The sequence below is a fragment of the Melospiza georgiana genome, chromosome 2 (genome assembly GCF_028018845.1).
Source record: "Melospiza georgiana isolate bMelGeo1 chromosome 2, bMelGeo1.pri, whole genome shotgun sequence".
Taxonomy (NCBI): Eukaryota; Metazoa; Chordata; class Aves; order Passeriformes; family Passerellidae; genus Melospiza; species Melospiza georgiana.
Genome location: NC_080431.1, coordinates 118146240 through 118164330, shown reverse-complemented (window position 1 = coordinate 118164330; position 18091 = coordinate 118146240). Strand labels below are relative to the sequence as shown.

Below are 18091 nucleotides of genomic sequence, written 5' to 3'. Positions count from 1 at the left end.
TATTCACAAAATGCAGAATTCTAAAGTGTACATTAATAAAATGAAGAATTTTAAATGTAAATGTTAATAAAATTCAGAGTTTTTAATGTACATGCTAAGGAAAGGCAGATTTTTTAAAAATCTACACATTAATTACATGCAGAATTTTTAATGTGCACATTAATAAAATGCAGAAATTTTAATTTGCATGTTAATAAAATGAAGACATTTAAATGTACACATTAATAAAATGCAGTTTTTAATACACACATTAATAAAATTCAGAGTTTTTAATGTGCACATTAATAAAATGCAGACTTTTTAGTGCACATATTAAAAAGTGCAGAATTTTAAAGTGTACATTAATAAAATGAAAAATTTTAAATGTAAATGTTAATAAAATTTAGAGTTTTTAATGTACATGCTAAGGAAAGGCAGATTTTTAAAAAATCTACACATTAATTACATGCAGAATTTTTAATGTGCACATTAATAAAATGCAGAAATTTTAATTTGCATGTTAATAAAATGAAGAAATTTAAATGTACACATTAATAAAATGCAGTTTTTAATGCACACATGAATAAAATACAGAATTTTTAATGTGCACATTAATAAAATGCAGACTTTTTAGTGCACATATTAAAAATGCAGAATTTTCAAGTGTACATTAATAAAATGAAGAATTTTAAATGTAGAAGGTAATGAAATGCAGAATTTTTAATGTAGATGATAAGGAGAGGCAGAATTTTTAATGTACATCTTAATGAAATGCAGATTTTTAAAAACCTACATATTAATGAAACGCAGAATTTTAAATGTACATGTTAATAAAATGCAGAATTTTTAATGTACCCATTAATGAAATTCAGATTTTTAAATGTACACATTAATAAAATTCAGATTTTGGTTGGTTTTTTTTTACTTTTTCATTTCATGAATTGGGAAAATCCAAGAATGAAATAAAAACCAGCACAAGAAAACTGCTTTGATTTCAGTGTTAACCTGTAATTATTCTGTTCTTGGGCAATCCCAGTCCTGTTAAAGAATAATTCAAATTTCAGTTCCTCCACCTTTGTCTTCCTTGGAAAACTGAAGCAACATTTGCCAATCCTGTGCCTTCATTTTCTTTTCTGTTTCAGAATAATGAAATCAAAGTTAAAAATAAAAACAGGAAGAAGAATTTGAAAGATTCAAAGGTCAGTAACTTTGGACCAAGCAGGTACCATTTATTTACTACTAAAAACCCACCTAAAATTGGGATTTTTTTTTTAGAATTTCTGGCGTTCAGGTGGATGGGAGCTGTTTTTGTAAATACTGAAGTGGCTTTTCCTGAAGCAAAATTAAGCTGTTAATATTTAAATTATACCATTTTGTTAAAAATTTATCAGTATAAAAGCAATTTTTAAATTTATTTATGACTCACTTTGGCTCTGACTGGAGGCACCTTCCACTGGCTTAATCCTGAATTATTGTTGTGATTTTAATTTTCCATGTGGGAAGATGGGAATTTGGTTCAAAAGCTCCATTTCATGCTCAGGAATGTTATTAATTATTCATGATTTTATAGAGTTTGTTGGAATATTATTCTGCCTGAGTTTTCTGCTGCCTTTTGGAGGATTTTGCTTTATTGAAAACCTCATGCCCTCACCTCTTTATCATTTTTCTAGAATTTCAAGAATAAACTTCAGATTTGTTCCTCAGGACTAATTTTTCTGACTTAGGTGCATTTATTTGTGTATTTCTAAATTTTTAGATAATAAAAATAAAGGCAACTTAAATGTCTTTAATGGTATAGACAGATATAATAATAACCAGAGTGACATGTGGAATTAGAGATAATTCCTGTTTGTGGTAAATTCGTTACAGCCTCAAATTTAAAAGAAAGTTTAATTAAATTTTGATGAAATTCATAAAAAAAAAGAGAGAGATTTGAGGCTGAATATCCCAATTTTTTCCCAAATAAATTCTGAAGAAGGAATTGATAAATTTAAATTAAGAATTCATTAAGCTGTGGCTTAGCACTGATAATTTCTAGAAATTTTGCAGTTCATAATGAACACGATGAATTTAAAGAACAAAATTCAGTGTAAATAAGTTACTCCTGGTCTTTGCAGTGGATTATTTTACATGAGTTTTTGTGAGGTAAAAACTAAAATAAATCTGTTTTTAATTAGTCTATTTTAGTATTATCCAGTGGAGTTAGTACAGCACCACGAGAAGAAGAGAAGAGATTTATAGAAGAAAATAATGTGTGAGTATTTGATTTTGCTTTTATTGCCCAAACTCCAAACTGCAGGAGAAGAATCCCTTTAAAACACCAAGGCTGGGTTAACTTGATGATTTTTTTTTTCTCTGATTTTTAAGGTACGGAGATTTTCCAAATGAAAATCCCTTTGTAGTCCCAGAACATCTCCAGGATCAACTGGAGGAATTCGAAGCTCGCTATAATATTGCAAATAGTAACAATTATCAGATTAATAATAATAATAATCCAGATCCAATCTCTGAGAATTTATATGAGTGAGTATCAATTTCTGTGTTTGGGAGCTTCAGGGGGTTGAATTTTACTTCATAATTTTAATAATTTTTGGGATTAATTGGAATCCTTGTGGGTGTGGCGTGTCATTGAAGGAGTGGATTAAATGGATTGAAGGAATGGATTAAATGGATTGAAGGAATGGATAAAAAACCTTGAATTAATTTTAATAATTTTTGGGATTAATTGCAATCCTGGTGGGTGTGGCGTGTCTATGAAGGAGTGGATTAAATGGATTGAAGGAATGGATAAAAAAACCTGAATTAATTTTAATAATTTTTTTTTAAAGTTATTTCTCTCAAATCTTGGAACAACATGGCCCTCTGGAAATTAATAATAAGCTGCTGATTGGGGAATATGAAAATTTCCCTGAGGAGACGCGGAAGGTGGTGGAAGATGGCGGCGGCCTGGAGGCCTTCCTGCTGAAATCCCTTCGGTTCATCATGGTGGACAATCTGATTGGCCTGAAGAAGCACTCGGCCCTTTTTGAAGGAGATCCAAGCAGAAATGAAAATAAAGATGAAAATCCACCTGGGGAATGCCAGGGGAATCCTGCCCCCAGCAAGCTGCCCCTGAATCCCTATGCCCAGGAGTTCAGACCTCTCTCGTACCCCGTGGATGCCCCCTTGGCAGCAGCTCCTGATTTATCAGATTATCACACCCAGCAATATTTCCCCTGCTCCTTCCCTGCTCCCTGCCCTCCTGGAAATCCTCTAAAAAACCAAAATATTGATTCCATGGGAAGCCAGGCTCCGTTTTCAGGTGTTTTACTGAAAGGCTTCGAGCCCGCAGTCCCGGCTGTGTTTTTACCTCAGAGCTCCTGGGGTTATCAGTATGGAATATTGCCCCTGGCACAGGCTGGGTTTATTTATGCTGATGCTGCAGCTCCTCAGCAACATCTGCACTCAGCAATCCCAGCTGGGAAATGCAGCCCTGAGCTTTTTGTGCCCGGTGAAATCCAGGAGTACAAAGGCCCTTGGGGCCAATTGGAGAACTTGGATAAAAAGGACTGTGCTTTACCAAATGGCTCGGATGAAGCTGAGGGTGATAAATGTGTGAAAAAGGAAAATGGAAACAAAAATAAAGGCGGGATGAAGAGCAATCCTCACACAAAGATGGTGGCAGTGCAGGTAAGGAGTGGGAAAAATGCTGGGGAGATTTTATAGGTTATATTTTATAGGAGCAGCCTGGGACAGTGGGAGGTGTCCCTGCCATGGCAGGGGTGGCACTGGGTGAGTTTCAGGATATTCCTGTGCTGGCAGGAAAGGCTGGCACAGCTGGCATTGCTCACCTGCACAGGAGAAGCTTTGGGCTGAGCTCAGGGTGGCCTTGCAGGGCCTGGAGGAGCCCCAGGAAAGCTGGAGAGAGACAATTGCCAGGGCATGCAGGGACAGCACACAGGGAATGGCTCCACACTGAAAAATTACAGCTTTACATCAGATATTAGGGACAGATTCCTCCCTGTGAGTGTGGGGAAGGGCTGGGATGGAATTCCACCCCTGGGAGGGGACAGTGGGAGGTGTCCCTGCCCTGGGTGATTCTCAGGTCCCTTCCATGCCTAATTAAGGTTTGCATCTCCTCTCTCTCCCTACACGATTCCTACTAAAAATCCCTGGTGTATCCCTGGTGTAGAGCTCTCCCACTGTTGTGTTTTTACCCCAGACTTAGAGATTCCAGGCCCAGTTCATGAACTAAAATTAAACCTTTCCACATGGCAGGGTCTGGCACTGGATGAGTTTTAATGTCCCTTCCAACCCAAACCATTCAATGATTCCTGAGAGCTTTCAGTTTCTGTGATTATTCATTTTTCATTTGTAACTCTTCAAAGCTGCTCACTGAATTTCGTTGTTCCTGAAGTTTTTGCAGCTGTTTTTTCCCTGGGTATCACACAGGGAACTGCTGCACAAAACTTTCAGCTTCACTTTAGAGATGAAGCAAAGTCATTCTGTGTTGTTATTTTTTTCCTGTTGTGATGAGTTCAGGGATTTATTTTCATTTCCACAACTTCTGAGAATTTGGATTTGTGGAGAAGAGAAAGCTCAGGGGGAACCTTCTCACTCTCTAGGAGGGTGAGACACTACCTGCAAAACTTCATTTTTCAGACATTTAAAGCATGGCTTTATGTAAAGACTCAAAGAACTCCCTGGAATTGCTCATGGTCAATGAAATCACGGAAAGAAAATAAAAAATTCCATTCAGAAACAGCTCCACAATGTCTTCCTACATCATTTCTAGGCCTGGATTAGAGTTGGGCTTACAAAACCCTCAGTGAGGTACAAAAGCTCCAAACCAGAGCAGCTCATTTAGGAACCGAGAAGATTTTTAATCAAATTCTCTTTTTTTTTGTGTTCTAGGTAAATCAGGAAGTTGCTGATAGGGAAACCAATACTTTGCCCTTCCATCCATTTGAAAATCAACAAGTAAGTTCTTTGCATCCTGGTGTACGTTTCTCATGAGGGAGGTTAAAGGAAGGCCCAAAAACTGAACAGTCAAATGAAAGTTCTCTGAAAACAACAGGTTTTAACAGAGATTTTATATTTTGGGTTGTTTGGCTGTTTTTGTGTTCTGTGATGTTCTTGGAAACATCACCCAGCCCCACAAGGAAATGATTTTTGAGCTTTGCTCTGATATTTGATATTTGTTCCGATGGTTTTATGTTGAGTTTGTGATGTCCCCAGAATGAAGGAGGAATTGAGAATCTGACTCCGTGTTCTTAGAAGGCTGATATATTATATTATATTATATTATATTATATTATATTATGTTATGTTATGTTATGTTATGTTATGTTATGTTATGTTATAGTATATAGTGTATTATAGTGTATTATAGTATATTATAGTATAGTATGTATTATAGTATAGTATGTATTATAGTATATTATATATATTATATTATAGTATAGTATAGTATATTATAGTATATTATATTATAGTATATTATGTTATAGTATATAGTGTATTATAGTATATTATAGTATAGTATGTATTATAGTATATTATTTATATTATATTATATTATAGTATAGTATAGTATAGTATATTATAGTATATTATGTTATAGTATATAGTGTATTATAGTATATCATAGTATAGTATTATAGTATATATTATATTATATTATATTATATTATATTATATTATATTATATTATATTATATTATATTATATTATATTATATTATATCATATCATATCATATCATATCATATCATATCATATCATATCATATTATATCATATTATATCATATTATATCATATTATATCATATTATAGTATAGTATATCATAATTATGCTATACTAGAACTATATAAAAGAAGGAGAAAGGATACAGACAGAAGGTTTAACAAGAATGATCATGAAAAGTGATTGTCCTCAGAGTCCAACACAGCTGATGGTGATTAGTCATTAATTGAAAACAATTCACATGAAACCAATTAAACATTCACCTGTTGGACAAACAATCTCCAGCCACATTCCAAAGCAGCAAACACAGGAGCAGCAAACAGATAATTATTGTTTTAATTTCTCTCTGAGGCTTCTCAGCTTCCCAGGAGAGAAATTCTGCCAAAAGGATTTTTCCAGAAAATGTGACAGTGACAATTTTATTCTAAGCTATTCAGATGCTGAATGTTTGAGGTGTTTCCTCACTCAAAACCTGGGTTTGGATATTCCATTTGGGCCTGGAGACAGTTCAGAGAGGTGCTAATGGCAGGTTTATGTCAGTGGCAGGAGATAAAAGCGAGGAACTGTGACCCTTGAGCTGGGAGCATCAGTCAGAGTTTCTATCAATGGTTTCTGTGACTGATTCCTGTGCAGGGCGACATTCTCCGCGTGGAGAAGGAGCACCGGGTGCTGCAGGAGCAGCTCAGGGAGGCAGAGGTGAAATCCCAGCAGTCCCAGAGCAGGAGCTTGGAGGAGATCGCAGCTCTGGAAGGGCTCCTGAAGAAAAGCCTTGAGGAGACTCAGGTAAGGATCCCCATGGTCAGAGCCTGGGGGATCCCTGCAGTGTCCTGTCCTTCCAGCCATCCAGCACCCCCTGCTCTGGGGCTTTTAGCAGCAATTAGGGATTTATTGTGTAGGTAAAATGTAGTTCTTCTGATGCTTCTAAGGGTACCTATGGGTGTTGGTAAATCTGAGTTGTTTGGTTAAATTGTGTGAGAAATCACAGTGATGTTTGGTTTTGTGTCTAGTGTACTTGAAACATAAACTGTTTTACTGAGGTCTGTTATATTTATTGTTGGTATGTTTTTGTCCTCCCCATTCCAGCGTTCCCTGACTGATCCCTGATTTGGGGTTTTTAACAGTAATTATGAATTTATTTCGTAGATATGAAGTAGCTCTTCTGATTCTTGGGAGGGTACTTATGGGTGTTCGTAAATTTGAGTTGTTCGGTTAAATTGTGTGAGAAATCAGAGTGATGGTTTTGTGTTTTGTGTCTAGTGTACTTGTAACATAAACTGTTTTACTGAGGTCTGTTATATTTATTGTTTTTATGTTTATATCTATTGTGGATATGTTTTTGGCCTCTCCACCCCAGCCATTCCAGCATTCCCTGACTGATCCCTGATTTGGCATTTGTAATGATAATTATGAATTTATTTTCTAGATATTAGATAGTTCTTCTAATTCTTGGGAGAGTACTTATGGGTGTTAGTAAATTTGAGTTGTTTGGCTAAAATATGTGAGAAATCACAGTGATTTTTTGTGTCTAGTGTACTTGTAATATGAACTGTTTTACTGAGGTGTGTTATATTTATTGTTGGTATGTTTTTGTCCTCCCCATTCCAGCATTCCCTGACTGATCTCTGATTTGGAGTTTTTAACAGTAATTATTAATTTATTTTGTAGATATAAGGTAGTTCTTCTCATTCTTGGGAGAGTACTGATGGATGTTGGTAAATTTGAATTGATTGGTTAAAATGTGTGAGAAATCACAGTGATGTTTTTGTGTTTTGTGTAGTTTTAATATGAACTGTGTGCTATATTGTTTATTGTTGATTTGTTTTTGTCCTCCCCACCTCAGCCATTCCAGCATTCCCTGACTGATCTCCGATTTGGGGTTTTTAACAGTAATTTTTAATTTATTCTGTAGATATAAATTAATATCCCTGATCCCTGATTTAGGATTTGTAACAATAATTATGAATTTATTTTGTAGATATGAAGTAGCTCTTCTAATTCTTGGGAGGGTATTTATGGGTGTTAGTAAATTTGAATTGTTTAGTTAAAATGTGTGAGAAATCACAGTAATGTTTTTGTGTTTTGTATAGTTTTAATATGAAGTGTTTTACTAAGGAGTGTTATATTTATTGTTGATATGTTTGTATCTATTGTTCATATATCTTTGTCCTCCTCACCTCGGCCATTCCAGCATTGCCTGACTGATCCCTGATTTGGGATTTGTAACAGCAATTACTAATTTATTCTGTAGATATAAGTTAATATCCCTGATCCATGATTTAGGATTTGTAACAATAATTATGAATTTATTTTATAGCTATTAGGTAGTTCTTCTAATTCTTGGGAGAGTACTGATGGGAGTTGGTAAATTTGAATTGTTTGGTTAAAATGTGTGAGAAATCAGAGTGATGATTTTGTTTTATATAGCTGTAATATGAACTGTTTTACTGAGGGGTAATGTAAAGTTGTATGTTAGTTCTGGTTTTTATTATTGATATGTTTATAGATATAAACATATATATGTTGATGTGTATAAACATATCAATATATATTGATATTTATATATATGTATAAAGGACATTAAGTATTGCCTTAAAACTTGTAAAATGTATTTTTGGTGTTTATCTTGTTTATTTATATTTATTGGCAATGTAATATTAATAGTTATTTTTGGTTTTAATTGAGTTACTGTTGGAGTATTTTAAGTAAGAGTCAAATACCCTCAGTCTGCTCCAACTTTTACCTGAATAAACCACAATTTTCAGAGATGAACTTTTTTCTCCTCTGCCCTCAGGTGTCCCAGAATGAGCTGCATTGGTTCCACCAAGACTCAGAGGCACAAATGAAGAAGTGGCAGCAGGAGAAGAAAGAGAATCGAGAGAATTTAAAAGCTCTGAAGGGCACAGCTAAAAAACACTCGGACACCAATGAGAGGTGGAAATGGATTCACACCCCTCACTCTGACAGCCTGAAACCTTCAGAACCCTTTGAGGGAATTTGTGAAAGCAGCCAGAATTAGGCTGGAATATGGACATGGCCATTCATTTTGAATTTTTTGGCAAATTACAGGCAAACATCTAAAATAGCTTGGAGATGAACCTGATTTAGCAATAATTCTCCTAATCAGATTTGACAATTCCTTCTGTGTTTTCATGTCCTCTCAGTTTATAGAGCCCAGACTCTGGTCCTTGAATGCCTTTGGATTATCTTTAATTGTTTTATCTTACTTAAATAGTTTGGGCCAAATCTCTCCTGAAAAAAATCATCAGCCTGGTTTTATCTTAATCACTGCTTTATTAGCAATAAATTGAAATCTATTTAGAATAGAATCCATTTAAATGGATTTAGAATAGAATTTAGAACAGTTTGGGTTGGGATGGACCTAAAAAACCATTTATTTCCACTCCTCCCACTGTCCCAGGTTGCTCCAATTAGAATAGAATCCATTTAAATGGATTTAGAATAGAATTTAGAGTAGTTTGGGTTGGGATGGATCATTAAAAACCATTTATTTCCACTCCTCCCACTGTCCCAGGGACACCCCAGGGCTGGGAATTCCATAATTCCTGAGGGATTAAACAATTAAATAATAGAGATTGTTACAGAGGAACGTGTCCCAGATTTACCAATAAACCTTTTCCACAATAATCTCCAGCAATCTTTCATTCCTGTAGGTATTTGAAGAGCATTGATGAGAAGGAAAAGCAATATAATGCAAGTGTAAAGACATTTCTGAAGGCCAGGTAAAACTCATGTCCCTCCCAGCAATATTTACATTTTCCTGCCTCACTCTGGGTAAAGGTTTAGGGGAAAATCAACACTTTAACCCAAATTTCTTCCTCTTAGTTTGCTTTTACTTGCCATGAATAAATATTAATATTTAGAATAAATGGAATTATACTCTCATGCATTTCCCTTGATTACATGACACTGAGTAGCTGTAAAAAAACCCCCTAAAATAGCATAAATTTTAAATACTGTTAATGCTACTCAAATATTTCATTTTCTTTTCCTTTCACAGTAAGAAATTTGCTAATGAGAAAGGCAAACTGGAAGAGCTGATAAAAAAGAGTCAGAATGACAGCCAGGAGTGTGAGAAAAGAGCTGTTAAAGCAGAGGTACAAAAAAACCCAAAAAAAATCCTTAAAAACCTGATTTTTTACAGCTGGGGTTGTGCTGATTGAAGTGGGGAAATAATTTAAATAATGTTGATAAATATTGGAAATATCAGGGATGGAAATTGCACTTGGAAATTCCTCAATTCAGGAACCGTGTGTGCACTTTGCATCCTCAAACTCTTGTTTAAATTTTATTAAAACCTGATTTAAGGTTTTATCTCTTTTTTTCCTTATTTTTTTAACTTTGTTTTGGTGGAGGTTTTTTGTATTTTTAGTGGGTTTTTTTCTGTTTTGTTTTTTGGGGGTTTTTTTTGTGGTTTTGTGTGGGGTTTTTTGTTATTTTGGTTTGGTTTTTTGGGGGGTTTTGGGGGTTTTTTCTGTTTTATTTTTTGGGGTTTTTTTGTGGTGTTTTTGTTTGGGGTGGGTTTTTTGGTTTTTTTTTCTGTTTTGTTTTTGGAGGGATTTTTTGTGTTTTTGGGGTTTTTAGGATTTGGGTGGGGTTTTTTTTGTTTGTTTGTTTTTTGGGGGGATTTTTGTTTTGCTTTTTGGGGTTTTTTTCTGTTTTGTTTTTGGAGGGATTTTTTGTGTTTTGGGGGTTTTTTTGTTTGTTTTTTGGGGGATTTTTGTTTTGCTTTTTGGGTTTTTTTTCTGTTTTGTTTTTGGGGGGATTTTTTGTGTTTTGGGGGTTTTTAGGATTTGGGGTTTTTTTTTGGTTTTTTTGGGGGGGATTTTTGTTTTGCTTTTTGGGGTTTTTTCCTGTTTTGTTTTTGGAGGGATTTTTTGTGGTTTTGGGGTTTTCAGGATTTGGGGGTTTTTTTTTGTTGTTTGTTTTTTGGGGGGTTTTTGTTTTGCTTTTTGGGGTTTTTTTCTGTTTTGTTTTTGGGGGGATTTTTTGTGGTTTTGGGGTTTTTTTGTTTGTTTTTTGGGGGATTTTTGTTTTGCTTTTTGGGGGTTTTTTTCTGTTTTGTTTTTGGAGGGATTTTTTGTGGTTTTGGGGTTTTCAGGATTTGGGGGGTTTTTTTTGTTGTTTGTTTTTTGGGGGGTTTTTGTTTTGCTTTTTGGGGTTTTTTTCTGTTTTGTTTTTGGGGGGATTTTTTGTGGTTTTGGGGTTTTTTTGTTTGTTTTTTGGGGGATTTTTGTTTTGCTTTTTGGGGGTTTTTTTCTGTTTTGTTTTTGGAGGGATTTTTTGTGGTTTTGGGGTTTTTAGGATTTGGTTTTTTTTTTTTTGTTTGTTTTTTGGGGGATTTTTGTTTTGCTTTTTGGGGGTTTTTTTCTGTTTTGTTTTTGGAGGGATTTTTTGTGGTTTTGGGGTTTTTTTGTTTGTTTTTTGGGGGATTTTTGTTTTGCTTTTTGGGGTTTTTTTTTCCGTTTTGTTTTTTTGGGGGGGGATTTTTTGTGGTTTTGGATTTTTTTCGTGGGGGTTTTTGGGGAGTTGGAGAGTTGTTGTTTGTTTGGTTGATTTTTTTGCTTGGTTGTTTGTTTTGTTTCATTTATTTTTGTTCTTTTTTTATGCCCCAGGTGTCCGTGCTGCAGACCTGGAAGGAAACTGAGAGCTGGAAGCTCAGGGGCACCATTGCCAAGGCAGAGGGAAACCTCAGGGCGCTGCAGGCACTGGGCAGGTCCTGCTCCTTCATTATTTATTACTTATTTATTTTGTATTCTATAGTTATATCCACTATACTTTTTATTTTGTATTATTATTATTATTATTATGTTATTATTTGCACAGACTTGGGGGTAAATAATATTGCCCCAAACAAAATTCAGCTGAAAATTGATTCTCATCCTTGTCCTTGTGTCTTTCTGAGCTGGGAAAATCAGATTGTCTGGGTGGTAGTAGTAGTAGTAGTAGTAGTAATACTAAAAATACTAGTGCTATTACTACTACTACTAATATCTATTATTATTATTATTACTATTATTACTATTATTATTATTATTATTATTATTATTATTATTATTATTATTATTACTACTACTACTACTACTACTACTACTACTACTACTGCAGTTATTCCTGCCCAGTATCCCTGGAAAAGGGCTGCAGTTTAACTGATTTTAGCCTGAAATCCCTTGAAAACTTTAACTGGGATTAATTGTTAATTATTTACTATATAACATTTATTTTTATATATTTATATAATTATACCAACTATAGTTTCTATTTTCTATAGTGATGTTGATATAACAATAGCAGTAGTAGTATAAAAGTGCACAGAGTTGGGGGTAAATAATATTGCCCCAAACAAAATTCAGCTGAAAATTGATTGTCATCCTTATCCTTGTGTCTTTCTGAGCTGGGAAAATCAGATTATCTGAATACTACTATTACTACTACTACTATTATTATTATCATTATTATTATTGTTATTATTATTATTATTCCTTCAGTTATTCCTACCCAGTATCCCTGGAAAAGGACAGTGTAACTGATTTTTAACCTTAAATCCCTTGAAAACTTGAACTGGGATTAATTGTTAATTATTTACTATGTAATATTTATTTCATATTCTATAATTATACCAACTATAGTTTCTATTTTCTGTAGTGATATTGAATATATAGTATTTATATTAAATATAATAACAATAGTAGTAGTATAAGAGCACACAGAGTTGGGGGTAAATAATATTGCCCCAAACAAAATTCAGCTGAAAATTGAATCTCATCCTTATCCTTGTGTCCTTCTGAGCTGGGAAAATCAGATTATGTGGGTAGTAATAATAATAATAATAATAATAATAATAATAATAATAATAATAATAATAATAATAATAATAATAATAATAATAATAATAATGATAATTCCAGTAATTCCTGCCCAGTACCCCTGGAAAAGGGCTGTGGTGTAACTGATTGTAACCTGAAATCCCTTGAAAACTTGAACTGGGATTAATTGTTAATTATTTAGTATATAGTATTTATTTTATATTTTATAATTATATCTACTATAGCTTTACGTAGTTATATTGAATATATTGTAATAATAATAATATAAATTCTCACAGAGTTGGGGGTAAATAATATTGCCCCCAACAAAATTCAGCTGAAAATTGATTCTCATCCTTGTCCTTGTGTCTTTCTGAGCTGGGAAAATCAGATTATCTGGGTAATAATACTAATAATAGTAATAATAATTAAAATAATTCCAATTATTCCTGCCCAGTATGCCTGGAAAAGGGCTGTGGTGTAACTGATTTTAACCTGAAATCCCTTGAAAACTTGAACTGGGATTAATTGTTAATTATTTACTAAATATATATTTTCTATATTTATGTTTACTATATATTTCTCTATTTATTATTTATTATATAGTATTTCCTCTACTTGAAAACTTGAACTGGGATTAATTGTTAATTAATTACTAAATAAGTTTTTTATAATCTATCATGATATTAACTATAGTCTTTATTTATGTAGTTAGAGCCAATATATAATATTTATATGAAATATAAATACTGATTTTAACCTGAAATCCCTTGAAAACTTGAACTGGGATCAATTGTTAATTATTTACTAAATATATATATTTATGTATTTATGTTTACTATATATTTCTCTATTATTTATTATATAGTATTTACTATACTTGAAAACTCTAACTGGGATTAATTGTTAATTATTTACTAAATAAGTTTTTTATAATCTATCATGATATTAACTACAGTTTTTATTTATGTGGTTAGAGTGAATATATAATATTTATATGAAATATAAATACTGATTTTAACCTGAAATCCCTTGCAAACTTGAACTGGGATCAATTGTTAATTAATTACTATATAATGTTTTTATAATCATGATATTAACTATAGTTTTTATTTATGTAGTTAGAGCGAATATATCATATTTATATGAAATAAAAATACTGATTTTAACCTGAAATCCCTGAAAACTTGAACTGGGATCAATTGTTAATTAATTACTATATAATTTTTTTATATTCTATCATGATACAGTTTTTATTTATGTGGTTAGAGCGAATATATCATATTTATATGAAATAAAAATACTGATTTTAACCTGAAATCCCTTGAAAAGTTGAACTGGGATCAATTGTTAAATAAAAACTATATCAGGATAGATTATAAAAAAATTTTATAGTAATTAATTATGTAGTTAGAGCGAATATATAATATTTATATGAAATATAAATACTGATTTTAACCTGAAATCCCTTGCAAACTTGACCTGGGCTCAATGGTTGAGGGAGGAAGTGGTGTTAAAAATATCAGGGACGTTGGAGTTTAACTGTGAACCTCAATATTCCAGCAGCTCAGCTTCTGCAGCTCCTGTGTTGAAGTCCCAGATTGATTCCTGGGAAATATTTATATCAAATGTCAAGAAACAACTGGAAAAAGTCGAGGTAAAATTTCATTTCTCTGCAGCAGCTTCTCAGCTGAACTTTGGGAATGGAAGCATTAAATAACTTTGGTTTTTAACACACCAGCAGCTTGTGCTCCAAATGCTGAGGGGAATTTTTTTAATTACAAAAGAAAGAGGCAGTTTGGAGTCCTGGCTGGGAATTTCTAGTGGACATATTAATTTTTTAATTAATAAATAAATTAATAACTTTTAATTTTTTTAAAGGCAAAAATCTGCCCTTTGTACACTTGCTTTAAAATTGGGTCTCCACCTGTAGTGGTTTTGGTTCGTTAGTTTGAAATTTTATGAATTCTAATATTTTTATTTGATACTAATTTTAAAATGGTAATGTAATTTAAATTTAATTTTATTTTCATTTAATTTAAAGATTTTTGCATCACTTCCCTAGATTTGCTCCTGTTCCAAACCGCTGCACCACATTAACAAGTCTGTTATTTTTGTTGGTCACCTTTCGAAATCCATGGAGCTTCTTAAAAAAAAACCAAAAAAAAGAAAAAGAAAACAAACAAACAAACAAAAAAACCAAAAAAAAAACCCACAAAAAATTTAAAAATCAAAACAAAACCCAGGGAGAAGCCCAGTGTGAAATGTGATTTTTGCTGAGGAGGGAGCTCAGGCTGCTGCTCTGGAGGATTGATTGATTGATTGATTGATTGATTGATTGATTGTTGTTGTTGTTTTTGCTCCTGCAGGCTGAGTATGAGGAGAAGATGGAGCTGGTGAGGAAGGGGGCCCGGGGCTGCCTCAGCAGAGTGGAAGTTGTGGATCTTCCCTGGCCCCAGGGGTTTGTGGTGAGTGTCCCACACAAACCCCTCACAGAGCAGCCCCTGGGGTGGCTGCAGGGGTGCCAGGGCTGGGATGGGACACCCCAGGGTGGCCCTGGAGCTCCAGAGGAGCAGGGATGGAGCTGGGCAGGGCAGGAGCAGCACATCCACACCCCAGCTCCTGCAGAGGCTCAGGGCTGGAAATGCCTCACTGAGGGGTTTGGCCATTGTAGGGTTCCTGTGGCACCAAAATCCTGCAATGCCAGCGTGGTTTGGAATCATCCAGTGCCAGCCCTGGCACCTCCCAGTGCCCCAGTGTCCAGCCTGGCCTTGGGCACTGCCAGGGATGCAGGGGTGGAATTCCATGCCAGCCCTGCCAGGGAACAATTCCTGCCCAGGATCCCACCCAGCCCTGCCCTCCCTCAGCTCCAGGCCAGTCCCTGTGTCCTGTCCCTCCATGCCCTGTCCCCAGCCTGTCCCCAGCTCCTCTTCAGGCACTGCAAGGGGCTCTCTGGAGCCTTCTCCAGGCTGAACAGCCCCAAAATCCTTGGGATCAGCCCCATTGTGCAGAATTCCCAAATCCCTGGGGCTGGCACAGCCCTGCCAGCCCATGCAGTGCCAGCTGTGCCCAGCCCAGAGCACTCAGTGCCACCTCCAGGGGACGCCTGCAGGGATGGGCACTGCAAAGCTCCCTGGGCTCCCTTTCCCTCCATGGGGAAGCTTTCCCAGAGGAATTCCTGCAGCTCTGATGGCAAACACCAAGCTCAGCTCCCAGCCAGGTGAGGCAGGAGGAGCTGAGCCATTTCTGGGAGTGCATCTGGAATGAGAACAGCCCCAGAAATTCTGAGAAATTCTGTCCACAGACATTTTCTCATGGCCCAACAGCTCCTCCTCCAGCTTCCTTCAAAGCAAAGCAGTTTCTTCTCACCCCTCTAATTTTTAAGCCTTTTTTTTTATTCTGTGGAAAATCTTGGTTTGTGATTTTCTTTTTTTTTTTTTTGGTCTGGGTGTAATTTAGATTCAAGGCTCTGGTCTAACATTTGAGATGGTTATTTCACTTTTTCTGGGTTTCTGCAAGTTCCACTCTTGCTCTCCTGCATAATTCCCCACTTATTTTTAGATCTGTCCTTTCTATTTATTGACACACAATATGGGGACAGCTTAATCACCACCAATTTACTGAGAAAGAGCAACTTTTGTGCTTCTTGTTGTGCATTTGGAATTTGTTTATTTATTCTGCAGTAACAGCAGAGTGACCTTTTAGAAGAGAATTAACCATGAGGTCAAACAAGTGCCCTGACGTCAGGGAGTTTTTGGGATAAGCTGGGGTCACCTTTGAGATCCTGGGCACGACCAAACCTGCCACAATTCCCACTGCAAATTGTTTTAATTAGAAATGTGTTCTGATTTGCTGTGAAATGTGTTTGTTTCCTAGGCAATGCCTCTCAGAGCTCCCATGTGTGACCCTGCCATTGTCACCTACTCCTCAGCACCGGCACCTCCCGGTGCCCTCCCTGCATTTCCCAGCTCCGAGGGAAAAGCTCCGGCCCAGCCTCCCCTGCCAGCACAGAGCGGGGCCAAGGCAGCCCCTGAGGCTCCTCCTGCCCCTGGCAAAGCTCCAGACAAACACCCCAGAGCTCCAGAGGGGTCACAGCCCACTGAAATCCCACCCTCCTGCCCACCAGGAGCTGCTGGGGGCAGCTCCCAGCATGTCCAGCCCAGCCAGGATCCCTCAGCTCTGCCACAGAGGCCGCCTGCAATTCCAACCAACAAAAAGCTTCCTAAAAAGTTTGGAAATGTTTTAGCCCAGCTCCAGAGTATCTTCCCAAACTGCAGCAGGTACTGGGGGAAGGAGTGCTGTGAAACAAGGGGGGAACAGGCAGGGGTGGAGGGCGGGGAGAATTGATTTTGTTGTGAGAAGGGGGAATGGTTTAAACTGCCAGAGGGCAGGGCTGGGTGGGATCCTGGCAATGAGGAATTGTTCCCTGGCAGGGTGGGCAGGGCTGGGATGGAATTCCACCCCTGGATCCCTGGCAGTGCCCAAGGCCAGGCTGGACACTGGGAGGTGTCTCTGCCATGGCAGGGGTGGCACTGGGTGACTTTCAGGTCTCTCCCATTCCACGGTTCTGGTGATTGTTCAGGGTTCCATCCTGGATCCTGAGGGTCCCTGGGAGCAGTTCCTGGGAATGCTGCTCTCTTGGATCCTGCTGGGATCACACAGGGAGCCTGCAGTGCTCTCCCTGACCCTGCCTCTCCTGTCCCTGCAGCTCAGAGCTCGTGGCCTCCCTCCTGGAGGTGCAGAGGAGAAACGGGAGCAGCCTGAGCCCCGATGAGACCGTCGGAAGGGCCACGGAGCTCATCCTGGACCAGCAGCTCAAGGTACAGGGCTGGGGCTGCTGCTGCTCCTCCCGTGGGAGATGGAGCAGCACAGCCCCAGGACACGGCTCCTGTCTCTGTGCAGGCCCCTGCAGCAGGCAGAGCCCTGCCCTCCCCAGGCCCTGCTGCCCCAGCCCGCGCCAGGGAAGCGCCCTTGGATGGAATCGGCCCTGCCCCCAAAGCCTCCGGGGGTAAAAACCCCTCCCAGGCAAACCTGCAGCCCTGGGGCAATGCTGGAGCAATCCCTAAAGCCAAGTGGAGGAAGCAGGACAGTGCTGTAAGTTTGTTGTTTCAGTTGTTTCCATGTGCTTTGTACAAGACACGAAATAATCCTGGAAAAAAAAAAATAATTGCCTGGTTTATTTTGTGTACAAAAGCTTTAATAGACTTGGTTAAAGTTAGTGACCTTGTTAATTGAGTAGAATGTGCTGGTTAATTGCTGATTTTGAAATCTGAGTGTTCCTGTCCTGGGCAGGCCTGCAGTGAGGATCCCTGCAGCATCTGTCACGATGAGCTGAGCAGTGACTGCTGTGAGCTCGAGTGTGGCCATCACTTCCACAGAGAGGTGAGCTCTGCTCCTGCTCCTGATCCTGATCCCCACCTCAAACACAACCCCATTCCCTCCCCTCACCCTTGAGCTCTGCTCCTGTTCCTGATCCTGATCCTCACCTCAAACACAACCCCATTCCCTCCCCTCACCCTTCAGGGCCTAAACCACAGGGCACAATCCCTTTTCCAGCCTTGAC

The 18091-nt window shown here is 37.1% G+C and overlaps 1 protein-coding gene across 1 annotated transcript in view; it reads left to right on the top strand.

Annotated features, from left to right (window-relative positions):
* Positions 1–18091, top strand: part of TTC3 (tetratricopeptide repeat domain 3) — an 87431-nt gene that overhangs the window by 67932 nt on the left and 1408 nt on the right. The window contains exons 31-46 of the mRNA XM_058044983.1: positions 1122–1178; positions 2157–2233; positions 2347–2502; positions 2808–3648; positions 4873–4938; positions 6338–6487; positions 8496–8635; positions 9376–9444; positions 9723–9819; positions 11338–11438; positions 14092–14185; positions 14898–14996; positions 16405–16808; positions 17237–17348; positions 17431–17622; positions 17821–17910. Of these exons, the coding sequence (XP_057900966.1) occupies positions 1122–1178; positions 2157–2233; positions 2347–2502; positions 2808–3648; positions 4873–4938; positions 6338–6487; positions 8496–8635; positions 9376–9444; positions 9723–9819; positions 11338–11438; positions 14092–14185; positions 14898–14996; positions 16405–16808; positions 17237–17348; positions 17431–17622; positions 17821–17910 (2745 nt within the window). The remainder of the gene's footprint in view (positions 1–1121; positions 1179–2156; positions 2234–2346; positions 2503–2807; positions 3649–4872; positions 4939–6337; positions 6488–8495; positions 8636–9375; positions 9445–9722; positions 9820–11337; positions 11439–14091; positions 14186–14897; positions 14997–16404; positions 16809–17236; positions 17349–17430; positions 17623–17820; positions 17911–18091) is intronic.